The sequence below is a fragment of the Gossypium arboreum genome, chromosome 7, assembly GCF_025698485.1.
Source record: "Gossypium arboreum isolate Shixiya-1 chromosome 7, ASM2569848v2, whole genome shotgun sequence".
Taxonomy (NCBI): Eukaryota; Viridiplantae; Streptophyta; class Magnoliopsida; order Malvales; family Malvaceae; genus Gossypium; species Gossypium arboreum.
The window spans coordinates 101,762,531-101,787,231 of record NC_069076.1 but is presented as its reverse complement, the minus strand read 5'-3'; the positions used below and the strand labels follow the sequence as shown (position 1 = coordinate 101,787,231).

The following is a 24,701-nucleotide window of genomic DNA, read 5'->3' as shown; positions in this document are numbered from 1 at the left end:
ACTTTACGTATAAGTCTACGCTTTTGAAGAAGGGATATAATAGCAATTCATATCTTTTAGACATCACTAGAAACAAGATATTATGAATTTGTTTTTACATACTGTTGCTTTCTCAACTCAACTTTGTGATTGCTATATTTTTTTAATTAACTACAATTTACTTTTTCAGCTGTAGGAGATGTTATATATATATATATATAGGCTACAATTTACTTCCTTGTATTTGTCACTTCTGTTGTTTTAAAGGTTGTTATTTGGGGGTAGTAAGAGGTAGAAGAGCTCCAAGATGAAGGGGAGCCCTACCATTCGCATTAATTTCAATTCATTCATCACTCTCTGTCTTTTCCTTAATGTTTGTTTGTCACAAGGAGTGACGGCTCAGTCTCAAAACACCACCGGCGACGCCACCATCCCTGTTAAAGTGGGTGTGGTTCTTGACATGGATTCAGTGGTTGGGAAGATAGGGATGAGTTGTATGAACATGGCCCTTTTAGACTTTTACGCCACTCATCCTCACTACAAAACCAGGCTCGTCTTCAACACCAAGGACTCCATCGATGACGTCGTTGCCGCCGCCTCTGCCGGTTCGTCCTCTCATCTCCTTTAAAACTATCGGTTTTACATTTATATATCAATATCTGATAACCAAGTTCAAGGTTGCTTATGACAATCTCATGCAAGATTCTAATATATATATATTCTACTTATATTTTCCCAGAGATTAGTTGAGAAAATAATTATTTTAATCATCTAGTAATATTAATTAATTATTTTATATTAAATTTTAAAACTACCCATAATATTTTCCTTACACTTAAATAAAAACATAAATACATTTCAACATTATTCACGCCAACAAAGCTAAATGCAATAAAAAAATATATTTATTAAAATAATTATTTAAATATAAAATGAGCATCAGTTTTAAAATTTAAATACAAGAAGACTAATCTTTGTTAATTGTGTCCAGGTCCCTTTTTTATGAATTTCTTTGAAGTACTATAATCTCACAAATAAAATCAAAATATTTTATTTTCAATTTACAATATGAAATATATTATTATATTAAATTCATTTGTGAAATCTAGAACCTTCAATGAATGTACTAAATTCACTTAATTTTTATATTATACTTTTTTTTTTTCAATTATATCATACTTTTTTTTTTGTTTTATAGAAAAACTTAGCTAACTAGTAAGTCAACACAGTGACAGCTAGCTGTATTTAAACATTGATAGTACTATATATCTCGACTCCCGTCATTTTTGGCCACATACAAAAAATGTTGCCATTTCTCTTTAGATAATATTAAAATGACTCATAATATATGCATGTCATTTATTTAAGAGAAAATATTAGATATATTATTAGTGAAGAGGGTTGGTAAGTACATTATACGAGTTAATAAGATATTATAAAAGAGATAAATAACAACATTTTAAAATTATTTTGTGAAATAAAAATATATTATCATTATATTAAATGTGTCTTAAAATATTTAGAGTAGGTGTGGCAAATACATAAAAATATAGTCAATATTTTTATATTTTGAATTTACTGTAAAATATGTAAATCTAAAACGTTAAAAGAATGACTTGTTTCATTTAATTTGTAATTTATATTATAATACTCCATATTTTATAGCTTAGGTAGCTAGTAAACCAATACAATGGCAGTTGTTGTTACCTCTGGCTATTCACATTATAGGTAGACTTCTATTATTTTTGGCCAACAAGAATATACAGAAAAGGGTAAATGTTCAAATTAAGAGTATACTTTTAGAGGTTTTATACAAGAACCTAATTTTAAAATAATTAAATAAGAACCTAATTTTTATATAAGTGCTCAAATAATTTTTTATACACTTCAGCCTAATCTTTATATGAGCATTTTGGAAAATTTTATTTATTTTAAAAGATTTAGCTTCGATTGAGTATTTTTTTTATAAAGGTTAGGCCCATTTTAAAAGATTTGATCTTCATGTGAACAATTCTTAAAAATTGGGTTTTAATTTGAGGATTTAAGTTATAGAAAAATAAAATTAAAGAGTGTAATGAAAAAAAAAAGTAAGAAAACCGATATAAAATTAGATGTTTTCTTTTGGACATGTTTTCTCTTGATTGTTAGAATTGAATTGAACTGGTCAGTTATATTTAAATTAGTCAATCAAATTGATTGGATGAAAAACTAATATACCATTTCAAGCAAAAAAATTGAATCCAATTAAAATAATGAATAAATTAATTTTTTAAAAATATTTTAATTTTATTACATTTTACCACTGTACAAAGTTAGGATTTAAAGAGTCTTAATTTTCCCCACATACTTTCACCGTTCTGTTACTGACTTTAATAATTATTCTGACCCAAGACTTGCCTTCCAACTTGTATCACACCAGCATTTGATTGTTTAAACAGTACATCTTCCTCTCTCCACATGCATTGTTTGACCTGAAAGATGAAATCAATGAAAGCTACTATACACATATATTTATTTATAAATTGTCTGACCGAGACATTGCACATGTTAATCTTTAATATATTTTTTAAGGAGATATTAATATTTGAGATTAGGGTTAACATTTTAAGAAAGAAATTTCTAAACTTAATTGTTTGGTGGAAGAACAGCTGTGGAGTTGATAAGGAATGTAGAAGTGCAAGCAATCATAGGGCCAAGAAGTTCAATGCAGGCCAACTTTGTTATCAGTCTGGGAAACAAATCTCAAGTTCCCGTCATTTCCTTTTCAGCAACCAGTCCTTCTCTTACTTCGCTTAAGAGTCCATACTTTTTCCGTGCTGCCCAAAGCGGGTCTTTCCAAGTGAATGCCATAAGCGACATTGTCAAGGAATTTGGGTGGCGAGAAGTAGTGCCCATCTACGTAGACAACCTGTTTGGGGAGACCCTTATACCTTACTTAACGGCTGCCTTACAAGATATTAACATTCGGGTCCCATATCTGAGTGCCATCCCAGAGTCAGCTGATGATGACCTAATTGCTAAAGAACTTTATAAGTTAATGAACAATCAAACTAGAGTGTTCATTGTGCATGCGATTATGACTATTGGGTCTAGGATTTTGGTCAAAGCTGAAGAGATTGGAATGATGAGTGAAGAGTATGTTTGGATCATGACTGATTCCATGACTACTTTGTGGAGATCGATTGATTCCTCGGCTATTAATGCCTTGCAAGGGATTTTAGGGGTGAAGTCTTATGTTCCCAAATCGAAAGAGCTCGAAAACTTTACAGTTCGATGGAAAAGGAAATTCCAGAGTGACAATCCAAATGTTACTAATGCTGAAATGAACATTTTTGGATTATGGGCTTATGATGCAACTTTTGCACTGGCCGGGGCAGTCGAGAACGCTGGCACTGCAAACCTACGCTTCAACAGAACAAACATTTCCGGCAGTGGTGCCACAGACCTTGAGACATTGGGTGTCTCAGAAAATGGTCCTCGGCTAATCAAAGAATTATCGAAAATTAATTTCACAGGGCTTTCAGGAGATTTTCATTTTGTTAATGGGCAGTTAGAGTCATCTGTGTTTCAAATAGTTAACGTAAATGGAAATGGGGAAAGAAGGGTGGGGTTTTGGACACCCCAAAGTGGACTTGTAAAAGACTGGAAGTCAACAAACACAAGCGCAAAGTCTAGTTCCAAGCCAAAACTTGGCCCCATTATATGGCCGGGGGATACTAACTCGGTCCCCAAAGGTTGGAAGATTCCAGTAGAAGGGAAGAAATTGAAAATTGGGGTTCCAGTGAAAGATGGCTTTACTGAATTTGTTAAGGTAACCTGGGATTCTAACTCTAAAAAAGCAAAATCAATTGGAGGGTACTGCATTGATGTTTTCGACGCTGTAATGCGCAAAATGCCTTATCCCGTTCCTTACGAGTATGTTCCATTTGCAACGCCCGAAGGAAATGCTGCTGGTTCATACAATGACTTAGTTGATCAAGTGTTCTATGGGGTAAGTCTCCTCCTTTAACCCTTCTCTTTGTTTTATATATTCGCTGGCTTGGTTTCACTGGATACCTTCAATCGGCTATGAACACAGATTTATGACGGTGTGGTCGGAGATATAACTATTGTGGCCAACAGATCTTTGTATGTGGACTTCACATTGCCATACACAGAATCTGGAGTGTCAATGCTGGTGCCCGTCAGAGATAACAAGAAGAAGAATGCATGGGTTTTCTTACAGCCCTTGACATCGGATCTCTGGGTAACCAGTGGGTGCTTCTTTGTCTTCATCGGTTTTGTCGTTTGGGTTCTGGAGCATAGAATCAACGAAGATTTCCGTGGACCACCTGCACATCAAGTCGGCACCAGCTTCTGGTTCTCCTTCTCAACCATGGTGTTTGCTCATCGTAATAACTGAACTCTTCTTTCACCTTTTCAATTTACAAATATGTTAGCGGCAGGCAATTTATTTGTTCTTGAATTGAATAATTTTTTGCAGGGGAGAAAGTGGTGAGCAATTTGGGTAGATTTGTGGTAATCATATGGTGCTTCGTGGTTCTCGTTCTTACCCAAAGTTACACTGCTAGTTTAACGTCACTTTTAACAGTGGAGCAACTCCAGCCCACTGTAACTGATATAAATCAGCTCTTGAAGAGAAGGGAGAGTGTTGGTTTTCTAAGTGCCTCATTTGTTAAGGATATGTTATTGGGGATGAAATTCGATGAATCCCACATCAAGAAATATAGAACTCTTGAAGAACTCCATGATCTTTTCACCCAAGGCAGTGCCAATGGTGGTATCTCTGCTGCTTTGGATGAAATCCCTTATATTAGGCTATTTCTTTCAAAGTATTGTGGCAAATATACTACCGTCAAACCAACATTTAAAACCGATGGCTTTGGCTTCGGCTTCGTGAGTTCTCTCTCTCTCTTTCGACCTTCATCGATTCCATATGATATAATATGCTTACAGCTTATTATTACAATTACTATTTGTTATCGTTTTGTAGGTTTTCCCAAAAGGATCTCCTCTTGCAGCAGATGTTTCAAGGGCAATCTTGAATGTTACTCAAGGTGATGAAATGCAAAAAGTTCACAACAAATGGTTCAACAACGTTACTTGTCCTGATTTCGACCCCACTGTTTCATCAAACAGTCTCGGCCTCGAGAGCTTTTGGGGCCTTTTCCTCATTGCTGGGGTTGCCTCGATGTCTGCGCTCATCATTTTTGCAGCAATGTTCTTGTATGAACAAAAGCATGTCTTGTTTCAGTTCTATCCCGAAAATTCAGTGTGGAGAAAAGTTCGAACCATGTCGAGAATCTTTGATCAGAAAGACCTGAGCTCCCATACTTTCAAAAAAACTGAACCCAGAGACGCAAGCTGCCATTGTAGTGTTCATAGTATAGGCGCTTATGGAAGCTCAACAAATACTAACTGCCCGCCAAGTCCATCAGTTGGGTCGAACCAGGTAGATCCTTCAGACTTTGTTTTCATGGTAGAACAAGGCTCAGTTACAGATTCTCCAGATATACCCCCATCTGCAGAAAGATCTTCTATTGAGTTTGCTGATTACAGTCATGGCCAATAAGAAGATTTGATGGTTTAGATATTCTCGCACAGTTGGCATCCAAGTTTAAGTAATTACTTAGGCTACTCTTCGATAAGATTGATTTAGATGAGATTAAAAGTAACTATGACAGTATTAGATTAATTAATCTAGTGATGAGATTAAAATAAGTGATAGGATTGTATTTAAATTTAAACTAGATTATAAGAATGAGGTACAAATGTAAAATGATTATTAACAGCTAGCATTACATTATGTTTTTTAATGTAAAATATATAATGAAAAATTATATTTTATATCAAATAAAAATTACATTAGATTTTATTTAGTTTAATAATAATTGTATCATTATATATATTATAAAAAATATATCAATTATATTATATTTTTATGTTTTGATATGCACATGTTTAGGTATGATTTTGAATGTTTTTTTTTTATTGAATTTCAACTTTAGAAACATCGCAACAAGTCAGATAAAAAAAGATTACTACAGAACAAGTGCCCCAAACCCAAGCCACTGCAATATTTTGAGTCATTTTGACTTTTTTGTGATCTGTTTTGTACCCCAAACACCTTTGATGACCTTCGAATAATTTCAAATTAAATGATTTTAAATTATCTCTAAAATATTCTACTGGTCCAAATATTGGATAAGTAATTTTTTAAAAATATTTTCAAGTTTTAAGCTTCGGAAAAACTCTCATTCATCTCAACCCGAACAATCTTGATGTCGAGCCAAAGAACTTTAAAGCCTCATTTTATGATTTAAACATATCCAAGTAAGTTTTTAAATACCCAAGATGATTTATAATTTTAATTTAACATTTCTGAATTTTTTAAATTTAATTTAAAAAATATTAATATGTTGCAAAACAAGTATTTTATTAAAAGAAAGATTTTGGTTAAAATCTGAAAGTGTTTCGTTAGCAACTCCAACTTGTACCCTACGCGAGGATGGATAAAAAGTGTTGCATTATTCCATAAATTCTAGTGTCAAATTTTTGTTTTTCTAAGATGAAAGGCTCTAAGCAAGATACAAGTCCAACTAGAAAAAATTCACAACAACGGAATCATGCTCGTTGCTCTAAGCTCACAAACGAAACATTTTTATAAAAACATGAGAATTCATGGAATATCACATGAAATTTTACTCTTTCATTCCCCTAAAATGATATATGCCAGGACTAATTGTGACAATTTGAGGTGCAAAGGTCAATTTGGAAAATTGTATGACTTTAGTAGTACTCATAGATGTTCCTTGATATCTACAAAATGGATTAGGGGTGTTTGAAACAGTTAATCAAATTTTTTTAATTTTTTAATCGTTAACTGAATTACTTTTAAAAAAAATTAATCGAACTAAAATGTTTCAGTTAATTCTATCAGTTAACCAATTAGTAGAAATTTATATGCTTTTGTTTTTTTGGTTAAAACAAGTATAAACATATAAAAACATTTGATAATGCTCATTTGACTGAATTATCTGAACTAACCGAACTAACTGATACATATAATATATAATGTTAATTATTATGTTCGATTAATTACTCGATTTCGAACTAAATTAACTGATAACTGAACTTTCAAAAAATCATTAATCGGCTTCTGACTAAATTAGATCAACTAATCTATTGATTAACCTAATTAGATCGATTTGATCGATTAATTCGATTTTAAACGAAATTTGAATACATGAGCTGCCATGATCTTGACAACCTTGTGCGCCTTTTTCTTAACTCTATTTTGCTTTAAACTGCTTGTTGTTGGGTTTTTACCCTAGAGCTTATTCTTTCCTTTATTATTATTCAACCATGCATTAGAGATTGAGAATTCTTCCAAAAGAAAGTATGAATTCTAAAAAGTGGAATGAGATATGGGGATAGACTTTTCGATGTATGTATCCACACATGATGAAGATGGACTTTAGGAGCACGTAACAGGGTCATGATGAAAGAATGGATATTTAGGTCTAAACAAGTGATTAAGGGTGTTCAAACCAAGAATCAATTCTTTACGCTACAAGTTTTATCACTTCTTCCTCTTTCTTCAATTTTTATTTCTCTTCCTCCATTTTTCATTTCTCCTCAATTTAATTAAATCAAAATTTCGTGTATAAAATTAAATAAAATTAAAATTTATGTATAAAATTATACATTAAATCATAATTTATGTATAGTTTTGAGATTTATCTTAAAAATAAATGAGAGTTTGATTGAATTGATAAAGTTGAGATACTTTTAGAAACCATGATGGATTGTGCTCGAATCTTACCATGTGTTGATTTAAATTGATTTTATAAATTTTATATAAAATATAAAAGACAAAAAACTTAAAAGAAGTGAGTTTTAGTAATTTTCTAATTGAGTTGGTCTCTTATTAATTCATGACATCAATTCAAACAAACATATTATATATTACTAAATTTTATCACACTCACGATGTAAGTGAACGAAAATATATATTTTATATTATAAAATATATTTATAAAAGCATATTAACATATTATTATTAGTGTAGTAGCTAAAGTTTTTTACATGAATTTGTTGGTATTGTATCAATTCACAAATAATATTTTTTAATTATTTTATATGACGATTATATAAAAATATAAAATACCTTATAATAATATTAGTTACCTTTTAAAATAAATATGTTTTAATAATTTTATAATTGAATTGAATCCAGTTGATTCGTGATATTAACTCAATTAACTAATTTATATATAGTATAAATATAGATTTAAGACGTAAATTATAGTCTATATATAAAAGGTAAAGCTAAACAAGAAATTAACAAAAAAAAAAAAGAAAGAAAGGAAAACGACGTCATTTCGTTTATTCGAATGAAACTCAAGTTCACAAGTAACGAAGAAGAAAATTATACTTATATAAGGATATATTCGGTAGTTAGAATGAAGCCCAAGTTCACAAGTAAAGAAGACGAGATTTTATATATATATATAACAATTACAAAGTGAAGCTCGTTTACACACAAACCAAATGAAAAATGCACCGAACATTCCAATAAGGTTAGTAGGTTAGCAAGATGAGCAACTTGTGAATTAGTTTGATATTTAGGGTGTTAATTGTTTCAGTTATAGTCTGAGTTTAATTCACGCTACTATTAGGATTTTATCTTCCCTTATAATTTACTAAAAAAAAAGGAAAAGGTAATAAATGATGATTAGTGAATTTATATTGTCGTTGTTATCAAAATTTAATATTTAGTCACTCATATGTTAAATCAATAATAGAATGTTGATGTGGTTGTTTTATCATTAGTATCATAATAAATTTAGTCTTTCAATATTTATAAATTCTATCAATTTGATTTTAATTTAAATTTGACCTCAATTTTCACTTTATGTCAATTTAGTGTTGATTCTTAAAAAGTTTAAAATTTTTAAAAATAAAAAAATCATTTTAATGCTCATATTTATAAAAAAATACATAAGATTTTATGAAGACACATACAAAATTAGAAAAATATTTATAAATAAATGAATATCTATTTTTCTATTTTTAACATGACATTATATATTTATTAAAATGATAATTTCATAAATAAAAATAAAGGAAAAAATCATAAAGAAGACTTAAGTAGATTTGATTTTTTCCTTTTGTCAACATTGATGACCATCATATTCAAGTTGGGCCAAAAACTACGACTTAAAGTTAAAAAAGGGTAAGAATCATTATCTTTAGGTTATTACCTAGAACAAATTTGTTGCCTCTAAGGTTGTGCTTGAGGGCAAGCGTGACTGAGGGTTTATAGGTGAGGATGAGGTCTAGGAGACTTTATAGCTATAAGGCCATGCCGACAGCTCTACAACTGATTCCTAGTTCGATGGCACAATGATGGAGGATGTTGAAATCGAGCTGTTGGAAGTAAAGGTTATTTATGCCAATGGTTATGGGCAAAGGTTATAACCATCACTCGATAAATTTCACAAGGACTAAGGAACAATAGAAAACATATAATAAACAAATAAATTATTATTTATAAAATAAAACTAAAAATAAGAAAAAGTTTGAATTTGGTTTAATTTAAGTATTGTTTGTGGGTTTTTAAAAACTTATTTTATTTATAAAATTATTTTAATAAATAAATTTCATGTTTAAAAAGATAAAAATGGGTATTAATTTATTTATAATTTAGTATATATTTTATTGAAAAATAAAACTTCTAAATGCTTTTTTATTATTTTTAAGATTTTTCAATTTTTATTTTGAATTTTTAAAATCTAAATTAAATTGACATAATGTGTAAAGTTGAGGGTTAAATTTATTAAATTTTTAAGAATTAGGTCCACATTGATAAAAAACTATCAATATTAGAGGACTAATTTTATTATTATGCCAATGAAAATCAGTCATGTTAGTACTTCGTTAATGATTTAATGGTGAATAATGAAAATATTGAATTTCGATAATGTTAGTAACTAAATAGAAAATTTTAAACTTGTGAGATTAAATCAAAAACATATTAATAATTGGGTTAGGTAAAAAAAAAGTTACCACGACTTATTTTCAACTTATTTTTTTATTTATTTATACATAACACAAATTAAGAGAAAAAAGAAAATGACATTACTAATATTTGAACCCAAAACTTCAAATGGGAATATAAAGCTTTGAACCACCAGCTCTCCCGATCGAGTTGTTGGGTTTTCCACTTGCTAAATTCAAATAATATTTGAGAACAACATATTGTGTCTTAGTAATAAATTTTCTCCACTTGTATTCTATATATGTAAGCAGATGTCAACCTGAGAAATTTTAAGCTGAATTTGTTGTGTGAAAACACTATTATATTTTACATACATTGGAGTTAAATGAACCCATTGTTAATTTATTTACTTCTCTACCTTTCTTTCTGTTTTCTCCTCTAAATAATAAATTACACAATTTTCTAATAAACAATAACTAGATTATGGTATATTGGTGAATTTTTTTAAAGTCTATTTATAAAAAATCAATAATAAAGTTACTCCTTTTTTAAAGCAATTTTTAAAGTGTCATCACCCAAGCAACTTATTAGATTCAATAATATTAGATTTATTTCTCGTACTTCGTTAAAAATGAACTCTAAGAGGATTAGTTTACAGAACTTGAAGCACTTGATTAATGAAGATATGACCGGTAAGATTTAAGGGAGATATGTCAATATTGAGTATAACATATATAATTATATAGTTCACCCATATGTATTAAGCCTTAATTAGTTGGTGATTTAATTTTTTTATACAAAATTATATAAAATGGCTCAGCAGAGTACGAGAGACAAAATCTTAAAAAATGACACTTTTTAACATTGTTGAAAAGTTCAATTTAATTGCAGAGAGCGAACGACATTATGAAAATTTCTTTCCATAAAAGTCAGCCTTCCTCAACAACAATAATAATATGAAAGTATTAAAATAGTATCAAAACAAAACATTAATTAATCGTAGTTTAGGTAAAGGAGGATTTCTGGCGTAACTAGTTTGAGAAAATAGGAAGAAATTGTATGTTTTTGATTAAAGAAAAAAAAGAGAGGAAAGTAGATGATTCTTTGGGACTAAATTCCAATTTGTTATTAAACTAATAACCTAAACTTGCAACCAACTGGATGCCAAAAAGAGAAACTCTGCAACCAACATTGATTAATGCTACAACCTTCGAGATAATTAACCATTAACCACCACGTAATCACCTTTATAATATATTTCATGTATCAATCCATCCTATGGAGCACGTACGTGGCCATGTGTTTTGCCCTATTTCTACCGCATGCATGAGTCTTAAAAAATGAAAACAAAAACCTATTTAAATAATATTTAAATTTATTAATAATATGAAATTATTTGTAAATTTTAATTTGAATGTATGTAGAATCACAATTCACAAACTTTATAAATCCAAATATATAATTACATATATATTTTAAATAAAATTTAAAAAAAGAAGAAGTTTGAAGTAACTTACCTTCGATAATAATAAATGATTAGCTTAATAAAAAGTTCTAAAATTTAAAAAACTTGAAATTTTAGTTTTGTGAAAAGCATTCCATCACGTTTAAAAGCAATTTGGTATTTGTTTAGCCGCCTTGTTTATCAACAACCGGAAATAAGCGATTCTGTCTGACTTTTTTATACGACAAAGTCAGTTTGACTCATGAAGTCTTTGATTATTGTTTTGTTTTTGGCCTCATTTGAACAATTAACCGCAAGTGAACGCCAAAGGTTACGTAGATTATATTAATACTAAACCAAATGGTTAATTAGGTTTTCATCTTAAACCTGATCTTAGTCGTCTGCAGCATGAATGCTCCTATATAAACCGCTAATATTTTACGCCCATCACACACACACAGGTAAAACATGTCTAGGAATACGATTTTTCTAACTTGTTCCATCGTACTTAATCTGCTACTATTTCATAGCTGGTACTTCCATGGCGAATGGGAGCAAAGTTGGACCAAAAGTGCCACTGCAGAAGCTGAATTTGTGGCATCCATCTCATGCTCAGGACATGGAAGAGCTTTCTTGGATGGATCAATCGTTGATGGAAAGCCTGTTTGTGAGTGCAACGCATGTTATGGAGGCTCTCACTGCTCTGTGTTTTTACCTGAATGTATCGCTGACGCCGATAGGTAATTGATGACCGAGATATAACTAAAGTGACCGGTATTTATTTTAAGAATCTTGGGTCGTATCAATAATGTGAATATCTCATTTGTTACAGCGGAGATCCTATGTTCTTGGAGCCCTTTTGGTTGAAGCATGCAGCAAGTAGCACCATTGTAGTTCCAGGATGGCATCGGATGAGCTATGAATTCAATGATGATTCCCTCATCTCAAAGGAACTCGACGCTCAAATTCGGAAACTTCATGCAGTGATCGGAAATGCAGTGACTGATGGAAGATTCATCATATTTGGTGTTGGTGCTACCCAACTTCTTCATGCAGCAGTGCATGCCCTCTCAACTACTAATCATCCATCTTCCCCTTCAAGAGTCGTTGCCTCAACACCATACTATCCAGTTAGCTCCAAGCCCTACTCTAGTCTGGATTGTAATCTACTTTTTAGCTTTTAAATTGACAAACTATGTTCATGCTACAGATTTACAAGGAACAAACTGAGTTTTTCAATTCTGAGGATTACAAGTTCGAAGGAGATACTTCATTGTGCAACAATAATAATGGCTGTAAAGGGAATTTCATCGAGCTTGTGACTTCACCGAACAATCCAGATGGCCAATTAAAGAAGGCAGTACTTCAAGGCCCATCGGCAAAGACAATCCATGATTTTGCTTACTATTGGCCACATTATACACCAATCCCAGCTCTAGCAGATGAAAATTTAATGATATTCACTCTCTCAAAGCTTACTGGACATGGCGGAAGCAGATTTGGGTAAGCATATATACATATTGAGGATATTCATAGATCTTGTACACTATTAGTCAATAATAAATAACACATCGTAACTTATATAAAACAAAGAATATTGAAGGACTTAAAAGATGCTTTTTCTTTGGAGGATATGCAATAATTTAACATGCTTTTTCTCTTTTCTTAGATGGGCGATAATAAAAGACGAGGCTGTACATCAGAGGATGCTAACATACATGAATCTAAGTACCTATGGGGTCGCTCGAGAGACTCAGCTACGAGTTCTGAAGCTGCTAAAAGTTGCCGTTGAAAATGAAGGAAAGGAAATGTTTAACTTCGGATACCAAACAATGAGGAACCGCTGGAGAAAGTTGAGCAAAACTATGTCATTGTCTAAGTGGTTTTCAATCCAGGAACTTGAGACTCAATTCTGCTCTTTCTCCGAAAGAGTCAGAGGAGCTACTCCAGGTAATTATTAACTCTCTTCCCATCACACAATCATATACAAATTCCTGAACTAGTGAACTTAAAGAGTAGCTGGTTCTGATGGCAGCTTATGCATGGCTTAAGTGTGAAAGAGAAGAAGATAAAGATTGCAACGCGGTGCTCCACTCGGTCAATATAACTGGACGTCATGGTAGCTTGTTCGGTGCTGAAAGCAGATTTGTACGGCTTAGCTTGGTGAAAAGCGATGATGACTTTGATTTGCTGCTAAAAAGGATGGGAACATTGGTTTCCCAAGAAAATAATAATGATGGAATCAACAAAATTATGACACACACGAATGAATTTATTGGAACCAATAAGTGTACGGGGTAATGATAAAATCGGGATACAAAATATATTTTTTAATTTAAAAAAATGTAAACTATAAAAATAGTCATTTTTTTTTATTTTATGTTAAATTTTAGTTATTTATGTTTGAAATGTTACGTTTTAGTTACTTATATTAACGTGTTGTAACATTTTAGTTACTGAGCCGTTAATTGTCGTTGACGGTGTAACGGTAAACTGATGTGATACGTTAAATCATTATTTGAAACAAAAATTTTATGTTAAATTATATAATTGGTCTTTAATTTTTTTCATTTTGAGCAATTTAATTTTTTTCTTTTATGTTCTTTTAACTCTTTTTTTTTCTTTTTTTTTTTTCATTCTTTTCTGCTTCTCCTTCTGTTTTCCTCTACTATTCATATCTTTTAACGTAGTTTTTCTATATTTTTCATTTGTTAAAACTTTTTTATGTTTATGAAAAAAGAAAAGACGAAAGCTGAAACCAAAATAATACTTGTTTCGCATATTCTCACCCCACAATTATAAACTCTTGTTGTCCATCCTCGCTTTAAAGAACCAATTTGGATCTCTCAATGACCTAGTACACAAGCTCGCCTCACTCGAAAACCTCGCCAGTCGTGACTTATGACAGTTCACCCTCAACAAAGTTTCCCGAGCTCGTTCCCTTAACCTCCTAACCCCTACAACCACCTTATCTATCTTACCTACAACATTCTCGCCCTTTCGAAACTAAGTTATTTCATGGATTCTTCAAATGAGCTCTACACTCTCAATGACTAAAACTACTACCATACAAAACTTACCCTTAATTTTACCTAAACCAATTTGGTTCCATGCTCCTTTTATCTCTTCGGTTCATCCATGCTTGGGTTCCAATCAAACTTGCTTGGGAATATCCAAGAAGGTTTAGATCAATTTTATTGTTTGCTCAATTTTATTAGTCAAAAAATAAAAGAAAATGAAAGGAATAATCTACACGATTTTGTAAAAGTTTAGAAACGGAGAAAAATTGTTTTGAATATAAAGAATTCAATTTATGTTTAGATTTGATTAAGGATATGATTTTTTTTATATTGATTAGTTAGATCCAATTTTAGTTTCAAAATTAGGTTATGTTCAAATCAAGATTTGATTAAAAATGATTGGTATTCGGTTTTGAGTAAAATTCAATTTAGGAATCATGTGAAAGAAACAAGGACTTGGTTTATTTGGTGGGCAAAAATTATGTTTCTGCAATGAATAATATGAGAAGATAGAAAAATAAAAGGGAAGAAGAAAAGGAAAATAAAGAAAAAAAAATTAAATTGTTCAAAAAAAAAGTATAATGACTAATTTTAACAAATAAAAATTATATAAAAACTACGTTAAAAAATGGAGAATAGAGGAAAACAGAGGGAGAAGGAGAAGAAAATGGAAAAAAAAAAGAAAAGAAAAAATGTTTAAAGAACATGAAAGAAAAACTTAAATTGCTCAAAACGAAAAAAAATATAGAGACTAATTGTATAATTTAATCTAAAAAATTTCATTTGAAATGTTGATCTAATGTGTCACGTCAGCTTACCGTTATATCGTTAACGACAATTAACGCTCAGTGACTAAAATGTTGCAACACGTTAACATGAGTGACTAAAACATAACATTTCAAACATAAATGACTAAAATGTAACCTAAGACAAATAAAAGTGACTATTTTGATAATTTACCCTTTTAAAAATGATATTGTTAGAGAGAAAGCCTCAATCCCACCTAAAAAATTTATCTTTGTGGATTGTAAAATGGATATTAAAAATATTTTAGTCAAAAAAGAATCTATCGAAAAATATCTACCAAGCATAAATGATAATTATACGAGCATATGGTTTAAGGAATGTAAAATTATTTTAGTAATAAAATTACATGAATATAAGATTATGGAAAAATATTGGATATGCTATTTTATTCGACTCATTTTACTTAAAACTAGATAAAAATATAAGAAAATTATTTTCAATCGGTTGCCTTGCCTCAAACCATATACAACTTAAAAAATTGGTCGTGCACAATGATTTGATGTTATTACTTTCATATATTGCCACCGTCGCAACTCCCAAATTTTGCTCTGCTACTTTGAGCAATAACTCAATTATCCCGCAGGTAAAACCAAGTATAAGATCGATGAAATCATGTGCTTGTTTTTTTTAGTATGAAATTTTGATGTGTGATTTAGGTTTTATTTATTAATTGATAAAAAGTGTTGTTACATTTCCAGATAATGAATTGGATTTTAATGGATTAATCAAGACTATGTTTCTCAAGATTTGAATGATAGAAATCATGATGAAGTTAAGATACGAGTCAAGAGTGTCTTCAACCATTTATAAGAATGAAATTTCAATCATTGGAAGAGGCTTTAGGGTATTATACTAAGTACACAAAACAAAAAGGTTTGGGGTTGGTAAGAGTAGTATAAAATTTCGACAAGTATTTGTTTATCCAAAGAAAGGCTATCAAGATAAAAAGTATCTTACTTATATTGCATTTTAGTCCATTTATTTGAAAAAATTGTGAAATGATCCCTTACATTATAAAAATAGAAAAATGGTACCTTCTATTGATTTTTGTTGCTAAGTTGGCAATTTGGCATTTCAAACACTTATGTGAATGAAAAATTAAAGTCGAGGTGAATTTGTTAAATACTTATGGTTATTGTCAATCTTTAAACTAAAAAAATCCCTCAAAATCCTTAACCAAGTTAGAAACTCCAAATTCCTTAAACCATTTTTAATCCTGTCTTCTTTAGCAGTTTCCATAATAAACATTTCCAACTTTTGAGTCAAATCAACCATGTCTAAAGACCGAACTCTATAACCCCAAATGGCTAATAGCTCATCCATACTATTGACTTTCTTATCATTTTCCTTTAATTGAACTACCAATGCTCTCATTTGTCTCTCTTATCAATGACCATTGGCTTTTAGTTTGCTAGTGAGTCCTCCCCAACCACTCGAACCATTTTGTTGACATTCACCATGTGCCACCAAGATTTAGGCCGCGTTTGGTTGGAGGGAATGGAATAACCATTCCCTCCTTATTCTTAGATGAACAATTAAGCCATAGTTTGCTTCACCATTTTCTTCATTCGGCGAATGGCTATTCCTCTTCTATTCATCTGATTTACTGAATCATCATTCGGTGAAGGGGGCTAAGAATAGCCTATTCAACAATGGACGTAATAGCAAAATTTCTCCCCAGACAATTTTACCCTGTATTTGTTCACCCATTGTTCGTCAATTCATCGTTGTTGTAAAAGTAGTGCCTCCGTCGATTCTGTCATTAGGAAATTTGATTCATATCCGACTCGTTCCTCGCCTCCATAAAGTTGCCTCATTTCCCTTGTGAGAACATCTGTAAGTTCCCCTTTTTTCTTCCTCTTCTTCTTTTATAATTTCAATTATGTTTGTATTACTGGTTTTATTTTACCTCTTTTTTTTCGAACTTTTGTAAAAACTGAAAAATAAAAAACAATGATCTAAAAGAGTTGGATTAGGGTTCTTTTAATGGCGCAAATTCATGTTCAGTATCAGGCGCCAGTTTTCGGGCCAAATGGCGTTGCTCTCGGACCTGGGAGACCGTAATTTATGCTGACTTCACTCTATGCCGAGGATTCTGATACTTCCATTACTGATGAGCAACTCTTCCAAATGTTTAGCCAGGTGGCTCAAGTCGCCTTAGAAAGAGTTTGTCGGGACTTGGCTACCGGTCGTTCTATCGGCTACGGTTATGTCAACTATAACAATCCTCATGGTGGTTAGACTTCTACTTAACTTTAAAAACCTTATTCTTTATTAAATAATCAACAATTGAAAGATGTTTGATAGTCATCTCGATTGTGAGTTCTTTTGGAATGGGAATGTAGTTATTGAAATATATTATTGCAATTACTATAATTGTATAACATTATTGGTAATTGCTTTGTAATCTAATTTAATTGCAAAGTTTAAGTGTATTATAGTATCCAGGTATTTCTTGCTGATGGTTAATTGTTAATGTTTCTTGGAAATGTAAAAATGGTTAATTGTTAGTTTTGCTTTGGAACTTCTCATAATGTATGTAGTCTTTAGATATAGAATGCATGTTTGCAACTCCCCAAGAGTGGATCGAACTTGTATGTTAGAAATTAGCTTTTTATGATTCATTTCTTTCAAGTTCATGTTTTTTTTTTTTTTTGAAAGAACAAGTTGGTGTTTTAGATAATTATAATTTCATTCTTTTGAATTATTCAATTAATTACCAGTGCACTTTTGTTCTTGGGCATTGGATCTATTTCATTTCACTCCACTGTATAACAAGCCTATTCGCATCATGTATTCTTAGCTAGATCCTAGTCTTCATAAGAGTGGCACTGTAAACATATTTATCAAGGTATTAATCTATTTTTAATCTTTCTGAATTTTAGTCTTTCTTAGCATACAATTCAATTTTATTCGTTGCTATCATTTGTATTACTAATCATTGTAAGATAGTTCTAGCATTTTTAAGAAAAATTCCTATGTTTGACATTTGATATGAGCTGTCGAGGTTACAATATCCATGATTTTCCCTGATGGCTTTGTTGGATGAAAATTTACTCAGGAAACTAAAATGTTTAAGCAGCTTAAAAAGGCTGAAAAACATACTAAGATGGTTGAGCAATTTGGTTCTTCTGATGATGAGGGTAATTTCCTACTCTGATTTGAGTAATCTTTCTCTTGTTCTACTGAATGATGTTGGAAACAATTTTACTTGCTGCTTGCCTCTGATTGTCACTAATTGCTCAGATATTTTAACTTGCCTATGCATTGCCTACCAAGAAAGAAAGAAGGAATAAAGCGTTATTAATACAGTTAGATATTGTAGGCATGTTATTTGATGATATATTCGGAGAAGAGGAAGCTTCATTTTGTGGTTGATCCTTTATTGAACTGTCATTGCAACTTGTTCTGCTACTAAGGCAATCCGAAGAAAGACCACTTGAACTAGTAGGATGATGTATCTTTGCCACGTTCCTCGTAGGTTCAAGACTGGTTTCAAAGAAGGTACGAAATTGCTAATTCATTATATAAACATATTCTGTTCTAGCTTAAGGGCTTTTCCCCCTTTCATTTTGTTAAATATTTGTGTTGGATCATGATACTAGGTACTGAAGCAGTACCGAGGAAGAAGGTTGCAACAGCTTTGGCTTAAGTTGGCTATGAGGTTGTTTTGATGAATCCATCTATTTTAGTAAAAGTTTTATGGGAACATTACATGAGAAATGTCATTTATTACATTGGATGCTTTTAAATATTTGTAGTTTCTATTTTCATGTAGCTGCTTAGGCTATTGTTGCTTGACACTTAATTATTGGATTTTTTTTGGATGAAGTTAATCATGTGCTTGTTTCGGTTATGATGCCCTTCATCTTGTTTCAAATTATAGTCTTCTTTATTCGAGTATTGTTGTTTGAAGTATTTTCTCTACATCTTGTGAGTTACATTCTAGAAAAGTATAATCTTTGCTTGGCACTTGCCATAATAAAATCCGAGGTATTATTCCTTTTTATTATATAAATTCTGCAGCTGATGCTGAAACTTCACTGTTCCAAAACACATGTTTGATGGTATGTGTTGTGAATCAGATTATGTGATTTTAAAATTTTCTTTGTTTATTCCATGTGAGGTTTAGGTTCTTTGCTTATCTTAGTGTATTTGGCATGATATTTTTATTGTATTGCCCAATCTCTTATGCCTAACCACATGCGTCAATTGGTGGAACCCAAAATTTGTGGTCTGATCATAAAACTGGAAAGTTGAACAAACTAATCGTTTGCAAATCATTTTTATTCTTATTTTTTTTTGTTTTGTCATGGTTGTATTGGAGTTTGCTATTATTTTGTACAAAATCGTTGTTTATCCTATTTACTCAGTTGCTGAATCTGCAGTTGAAGGATTGGCTAAGTCTAGAAATCGGTGTAAACGAATCCTTTAGAAAACCCTTCCATTTCTATGCAAGCTAATTCTGAATTGTGAACATATTATTAAATAAAATTAATTTTTGATGGTTAAATAACAACTTGAATCTAATCAAATTGGATAAATATATGGTACATAACCCCCACTAATTAACGGTTGCAAATTGGAGGAGGATTATTATTGAACAGAACAAGTAAGTTTCTGATCATGCTTGTTTGTTTATTTATCAAGTTATTAATATATATTCGTTAAAAAATTTAAAATTTAAAATATGTTAGAATTAAGTGACCCAAAATTCTTATTTAAATAAAATACGATGGAAAATAAAATAAAAGTAAAATCCATATAGAACTAGACTTCTTTTATTTTATTTTAGAATAAGGTTTTTAAACCTTATTAAACTCCATCTATTTTATATTGATTAGGATAAGGTGTTTCAATCCTACTAGAATATGGCTTTGCAAGCCTATAAATAGACATAGTCTATTCCTCTTGTATTTGAGTAAAATTTTTCGACATAGTGAATTTTCTTCTCCTCTGCCCGTGGTTTTTTTCCCGAAAGGGTTTCCACGTAAAATTTATGTGTTCTTTATTTTTATTTATTTTATTCTATTTTATTTTTCACAAATTGGTATCAGAGCTTCCGGGTTATTCATCTCGATCACGGTAATGGCGTCTTTGAAGTATGAAATTCCGCTGTTGGATCGCAACACCAGATTTGCGTTGTGGCAAATTAAGATGCAAGCAGTTCTTGCACAGATGGATCTAGAGGATGCCCTGCTAGGGATAGATAAGATGCCTTCGACATTAACAGATGAAGAGAAGAAGCGTAAGGATCGAAAGGCATTAACACAATTACATCTGCATTTGTCCAACGAAATTTTGCAGGATGTGATGAAAGAGAAAACTGCCGCTGCATTATGGAAGAGGCTAGAACAAATATGTATGTCGAAAACTCTAACAAGCAAGTTGCATATGAAGCAGCGTCTTTATGCTCATCGTTTGGAGGAAGGTGCGTCTGTACACGAACACTTAACAGTGTTTAAAGAAATTCTCTCAAACTTGGAGGCCATGGAGGTTCAGTATGATAAGGAAGATCTAGGGTTGATTCTACTTTGTTCGTTGCCCCGTCTTATTCAACCTTTAGAGACACGATTTTATATAGCCATGAGTCTCTCACAGCTTGATGAGGTTTATGATTCTTTAACCTCGTATGATAAGATGAAGCATCTTGTGGTTAAACCCAACTCTCAGGGAGAGGGTCTCATTGTTCGTGGGAGACAAGACCGGAATGTTGATGATGATCGTGGTAGAACACAGGAACGGAATCCTCGTGGTAAATCTAAGGGTAGATCAAATCTTCAAACAGAGGTAAAACTTGCAACTTCGCAAGAAGAAAGGGCACATTAAATCTGAGTGCTATAAGCTACAAAATAAGATTAAAAGGAGGCTGCGAATCAAAAGGAAAACAACGGAAAATTCCGGTGAAGGCGATGTTATAGAAGACTACAGCGATGGTGAACTTCTAGTTGCTTCATCAATGATTCTAAAGTAAGCGAGGAGTGGATACTTGATTCAGTTGCACCTTCCACATGAGTCCCAATCGGGATTGGTTTACAACTTATGAAACAAGATCTCGAAGGTGTTGTTTTGATGGGAAATAATGCTTCATGTAAAATCGCAGTGTTGGAACAATTAAAGTTAAGATGTTTGATGGAGTTGTCGAACACTTAGTGACGTGCGGCATGTTCCGAATTGAAAAGAAATTTAATTTCGTTGAGTACTCTTGATTCAAAAGGGCAGATACACACGGTGAAAGTGGGGTTTTAAAGATTTCAAAGGGTCCTTGTTGTGATGAAAGGGCAAAGAAAGATTGCCAAGTTATATGTTTTCTGTGGTTCTATCATTATCGGTGATGCAATTGTCGCTTCCTCTTCCTTGTCGATGATGATATTACTAAACTTTGGCATATGCGCCTAGGGCATATGAGTGAGAATGGCATGGCGTAATTAAGCAAAAGAGGACTTCTTAATGGGCAAGGAATTTGCAAACCGAATTTCGTGAGCACCGTGTTTTTGGGAAGCAAAAGAGAGTTCGATTCACTAGAGGAATCCATAACACGAAGGAAACGTTGGAGTATATCCATTTCGATCGTGGGGCCGCCCCGAGTGCCTTCGAGAGGTGGAGCTAATTATATGCTAACCTTTATTGATGATTTTTCCGAAAAGTTTGGGCGTTCTTCCGAAGCGAAAAGCGATGTGTTTTCCACATTTAAGTCTTGGAAAATTATGATTGAAAAAGCAGACGGAAAGCAGATAAAATACCTCCGCATGCACAATGGCTTAGAGTTCGCTCGATGAGTTTAATAGATTGTGCAAGTCGGGGATCATGAGACACTTGACAGTTCGTCATACTCCACAAGCAAAAGCGGCGTTGCAGAGCGAATGAACGAACGATCATGGAGAAGGTTCGATGTATGTTGTCAAATGCCAACTTATCAAGTCATTTTGGGCGTAAGCGACCTCTCATCGCATGTTTTTGATCAACCGATCTCCATCCGCTGCCATTGAGAAAAAGACTCCACAAGAGGTATGGTCCGTAATCCCGCTAATTATTCGATTTAAAGATTTTGGGTGTCCTGCGTATGCTCATGTTGATAATGGAAAATTGGAACCGAGATCCATTAAATGCGTTTTCTTGGTTATAAAGTGGTGTAAAAGGCTATAAGTTATGGTGTCCGAAAATAGAAAAGTTGTGATTAGCAGAGATGTTGTTTTGATGAAACGCTATGCTACCTAACTTATCTCTTAAAGACTCTTCCAATAAAGAAAACCAAAAGCGGTGGAGCATCGATTAATACGTAATCAACTCCTCAAGCCAAGATAAAAATTGAGAATAGAGTTGCTTCTTCACCGCAATACTCTATCACCAAAAACAGGACAAGAAGAGAAATTAAACCTCCAAAGAAGTATGCCGAGGTTGATCTAGTTGCTTATGCTTTAAATGTGGTGAAGATATAGATGCGAATCAAGAGCCATTTAATTATTCGAGGCGATTAGTGTGAAGACTCGTAAAAGTGGATGTTTGCTATGCAAGAGGAGATGGAATCACTCCACAAAAGCAGAACATGGGATCTTGTAAAACTTCCTAAAGGTAAAAAGGTGTTCGTTGTAAATGGGTGTTTAAAAAGAAAGAAGGGACTCAGGAGTTGAAGAACCCGGATATAAAGCAAGGCTTGTTGCAAAGGGTGACGATGAGTGCCATCTTTCTTACAAAAGATCAAATGTTTCATGAGAGAACAAAACACATTGATATTCGGTATCATTTTGTTCGTGATATTATTGCTCGTGGTGATATTGTTGTGAGCAAAATTAGCACTCATGAAAATCCTGCAGATATGATGACTAAGTCACTTCCTATAACCAAGTTTGAGCATTGCTTAGACTTGGTTGGTGTTCATTGTTGAAGTTAAACCCTTAAGGGGTTTTTGGAAGAGGTGAAGAACTTGTTTATTGAAAGTTCGCGATGAAGAACTTGTTCATTGAGAATTTGTGTCAAGGTGGAGATTGTTAGAATTAAGTGACCCAAAATTCTTATTTAAATAAAATACGATGGAAAATAAAATAAAAGTAAAATCCATATAGAACTAGACTTCTTTTATTTTATTTTAGAATAAGGTTTTTAAACCTTATTAAACTCCATCTATTTTATATTGATTAGGATAAGGTGTTTCAATCCTACTAGAATATGGCTTTGCAAGCCTATAAATAGACATAGTCTATTCCTCTTGTATTTGAGTAAAAATTTTTCGACATAGTGAATTTTCTTCTCCTCTGCCCGTGGTTTTTTTCCCGAAAGGGTTTCCACGTAAAATTTATGTGTTCTTTATTTTTATTTATTTTATTCTATTTTATTTTTCACAAAATATATTCATTTAAATTAAATGAATTTGTTGGGGATGTTTTTGAAAAATGAAACATTTTTTACTTATAAAATAATCAAACAAAAATATCAATACTTATATTATAAATAAACAAAAAAGCACAAGCAATAGCAATTATATAACAATCAAACAATGAGCTTATAAACCAATTCAGTTTAATTAATTGAATCTCAAACTTTTGAGGTTGTAAAATTTTATAACATATGGATTATGACATATAAGCTAATGAAATCATGTAACTTTTGTTAATATATGAATATTATGTTTGGATATGAAATATAATTCTCAAGTTATTTATTACTTCTAATATTTTGTTTTTATTGTAGAATAAATAATTTATTTGTTTATTTTAGCATATTAAATATGTAGTGCGTTTCAAAATAATAAAGTAGATTATATATTTTGATTTTTAATTCATATAATAATAATTATATTAAGAATGTTATTAAATTATATTTAATAATAATTATGTTAAAATATGGTTAAACTATTTATTATTTTTTAAAATTATTTTCAATAATAATCTTATTAAAATTTAATAACAATAACAATAATCATCTACCTTAAAAAAATTTCTGCTAAGGGTATTCTGGTCATTTTAGTTTTTTTCCTTATGCTATTACAACATCATTCCATTAAACCAAACACAAGAATACTATTACAGTTTTATTCCATTTCATTCAACCAAACAGTTGAATTACTGATTATAGCTCTATTCCATTACAGCTCTATTCAATTACAGTCCTATTCCATTACAGTGAACCAAACGTACCCTTAGGGTTTCACTCATACGTTGGAGTTATTGTGAAGCTCCCTTAGCTTTTCCTTGTTGATACTATTAGGCTTTTTTATCCTAGGACTAAGTCCAACCCCAATGCTCTTGGCTTGTAGAGCTTATAGCAATTGAAGGGTTAATTTTAGCCTTTTGGATTTTTTTGGATCTTGTTTGGCCCTATCATATTCATTGGACCCTTTAGTATGTCATTTTAAGCATTTTTCAAACCCTCGTGGAAACTAGACTTGTGGTTTACACCTTTCTTGTGTCCTAATACGCGGGTGAGCAAGGCCTCATTAGGTCCGAAATCG

At 31.8% G+C, this 24,701-nt stretch overlaps 2 protein-coding genes across 2 annotated transcripts; both read left to right on the top strand.

The window, feature by feature from the left end:
* Positions 1-18: 18 nt before the first annotated feature.
* LOC108473195 (glutamate receptor 2.8-like) lies at positions 19-5,839 on the top strand. The gene is made up of 5 exons (XM_017774734.2): positions 19-584; positions 2,628-3,970; positions 4,058-4,370; positions 4,463-4,875; positions 4,973-5,839. The coding sequence occupies exons 1-5, from the start codon at positions 287-289 to the stop codon at positions 5,549-5,551; spliced, it is 2,946 nt and encodes a 981-aa protein (XP_017630223.1). The 5' UTR covers positions 19-286; the 3' UTR covers positions 5,552-5,839.
* A 6,016-nt stretch (positions 5,840-11,855) lies between these two features.
* Positions 11,856-13,976, top strand: LOC108473204 (tryptophan aminotransferase-related protein 4-like). The gene is made up of 5 exons (XM_017774742.2): positions 11,856-12,166; positions 12,259-12,556; positions 12,637-12,929; positions 13,096-13,376; positions 13,462-13,976. The coding sequence occupies exons 1-5, from the start codon at positions 11,895-11,897 to the stop codon at positions 13,725-13,727; spliced, it is 1,410 nt and encodes a 469-aa protein (XP_017630231.1). The 5' UTR covers positions 11,856-11,894; the 3' UTR covers positions 13,728-13,976.
* Positions 13,977-24,701: the final 10,725 nt, after the last annotated feature.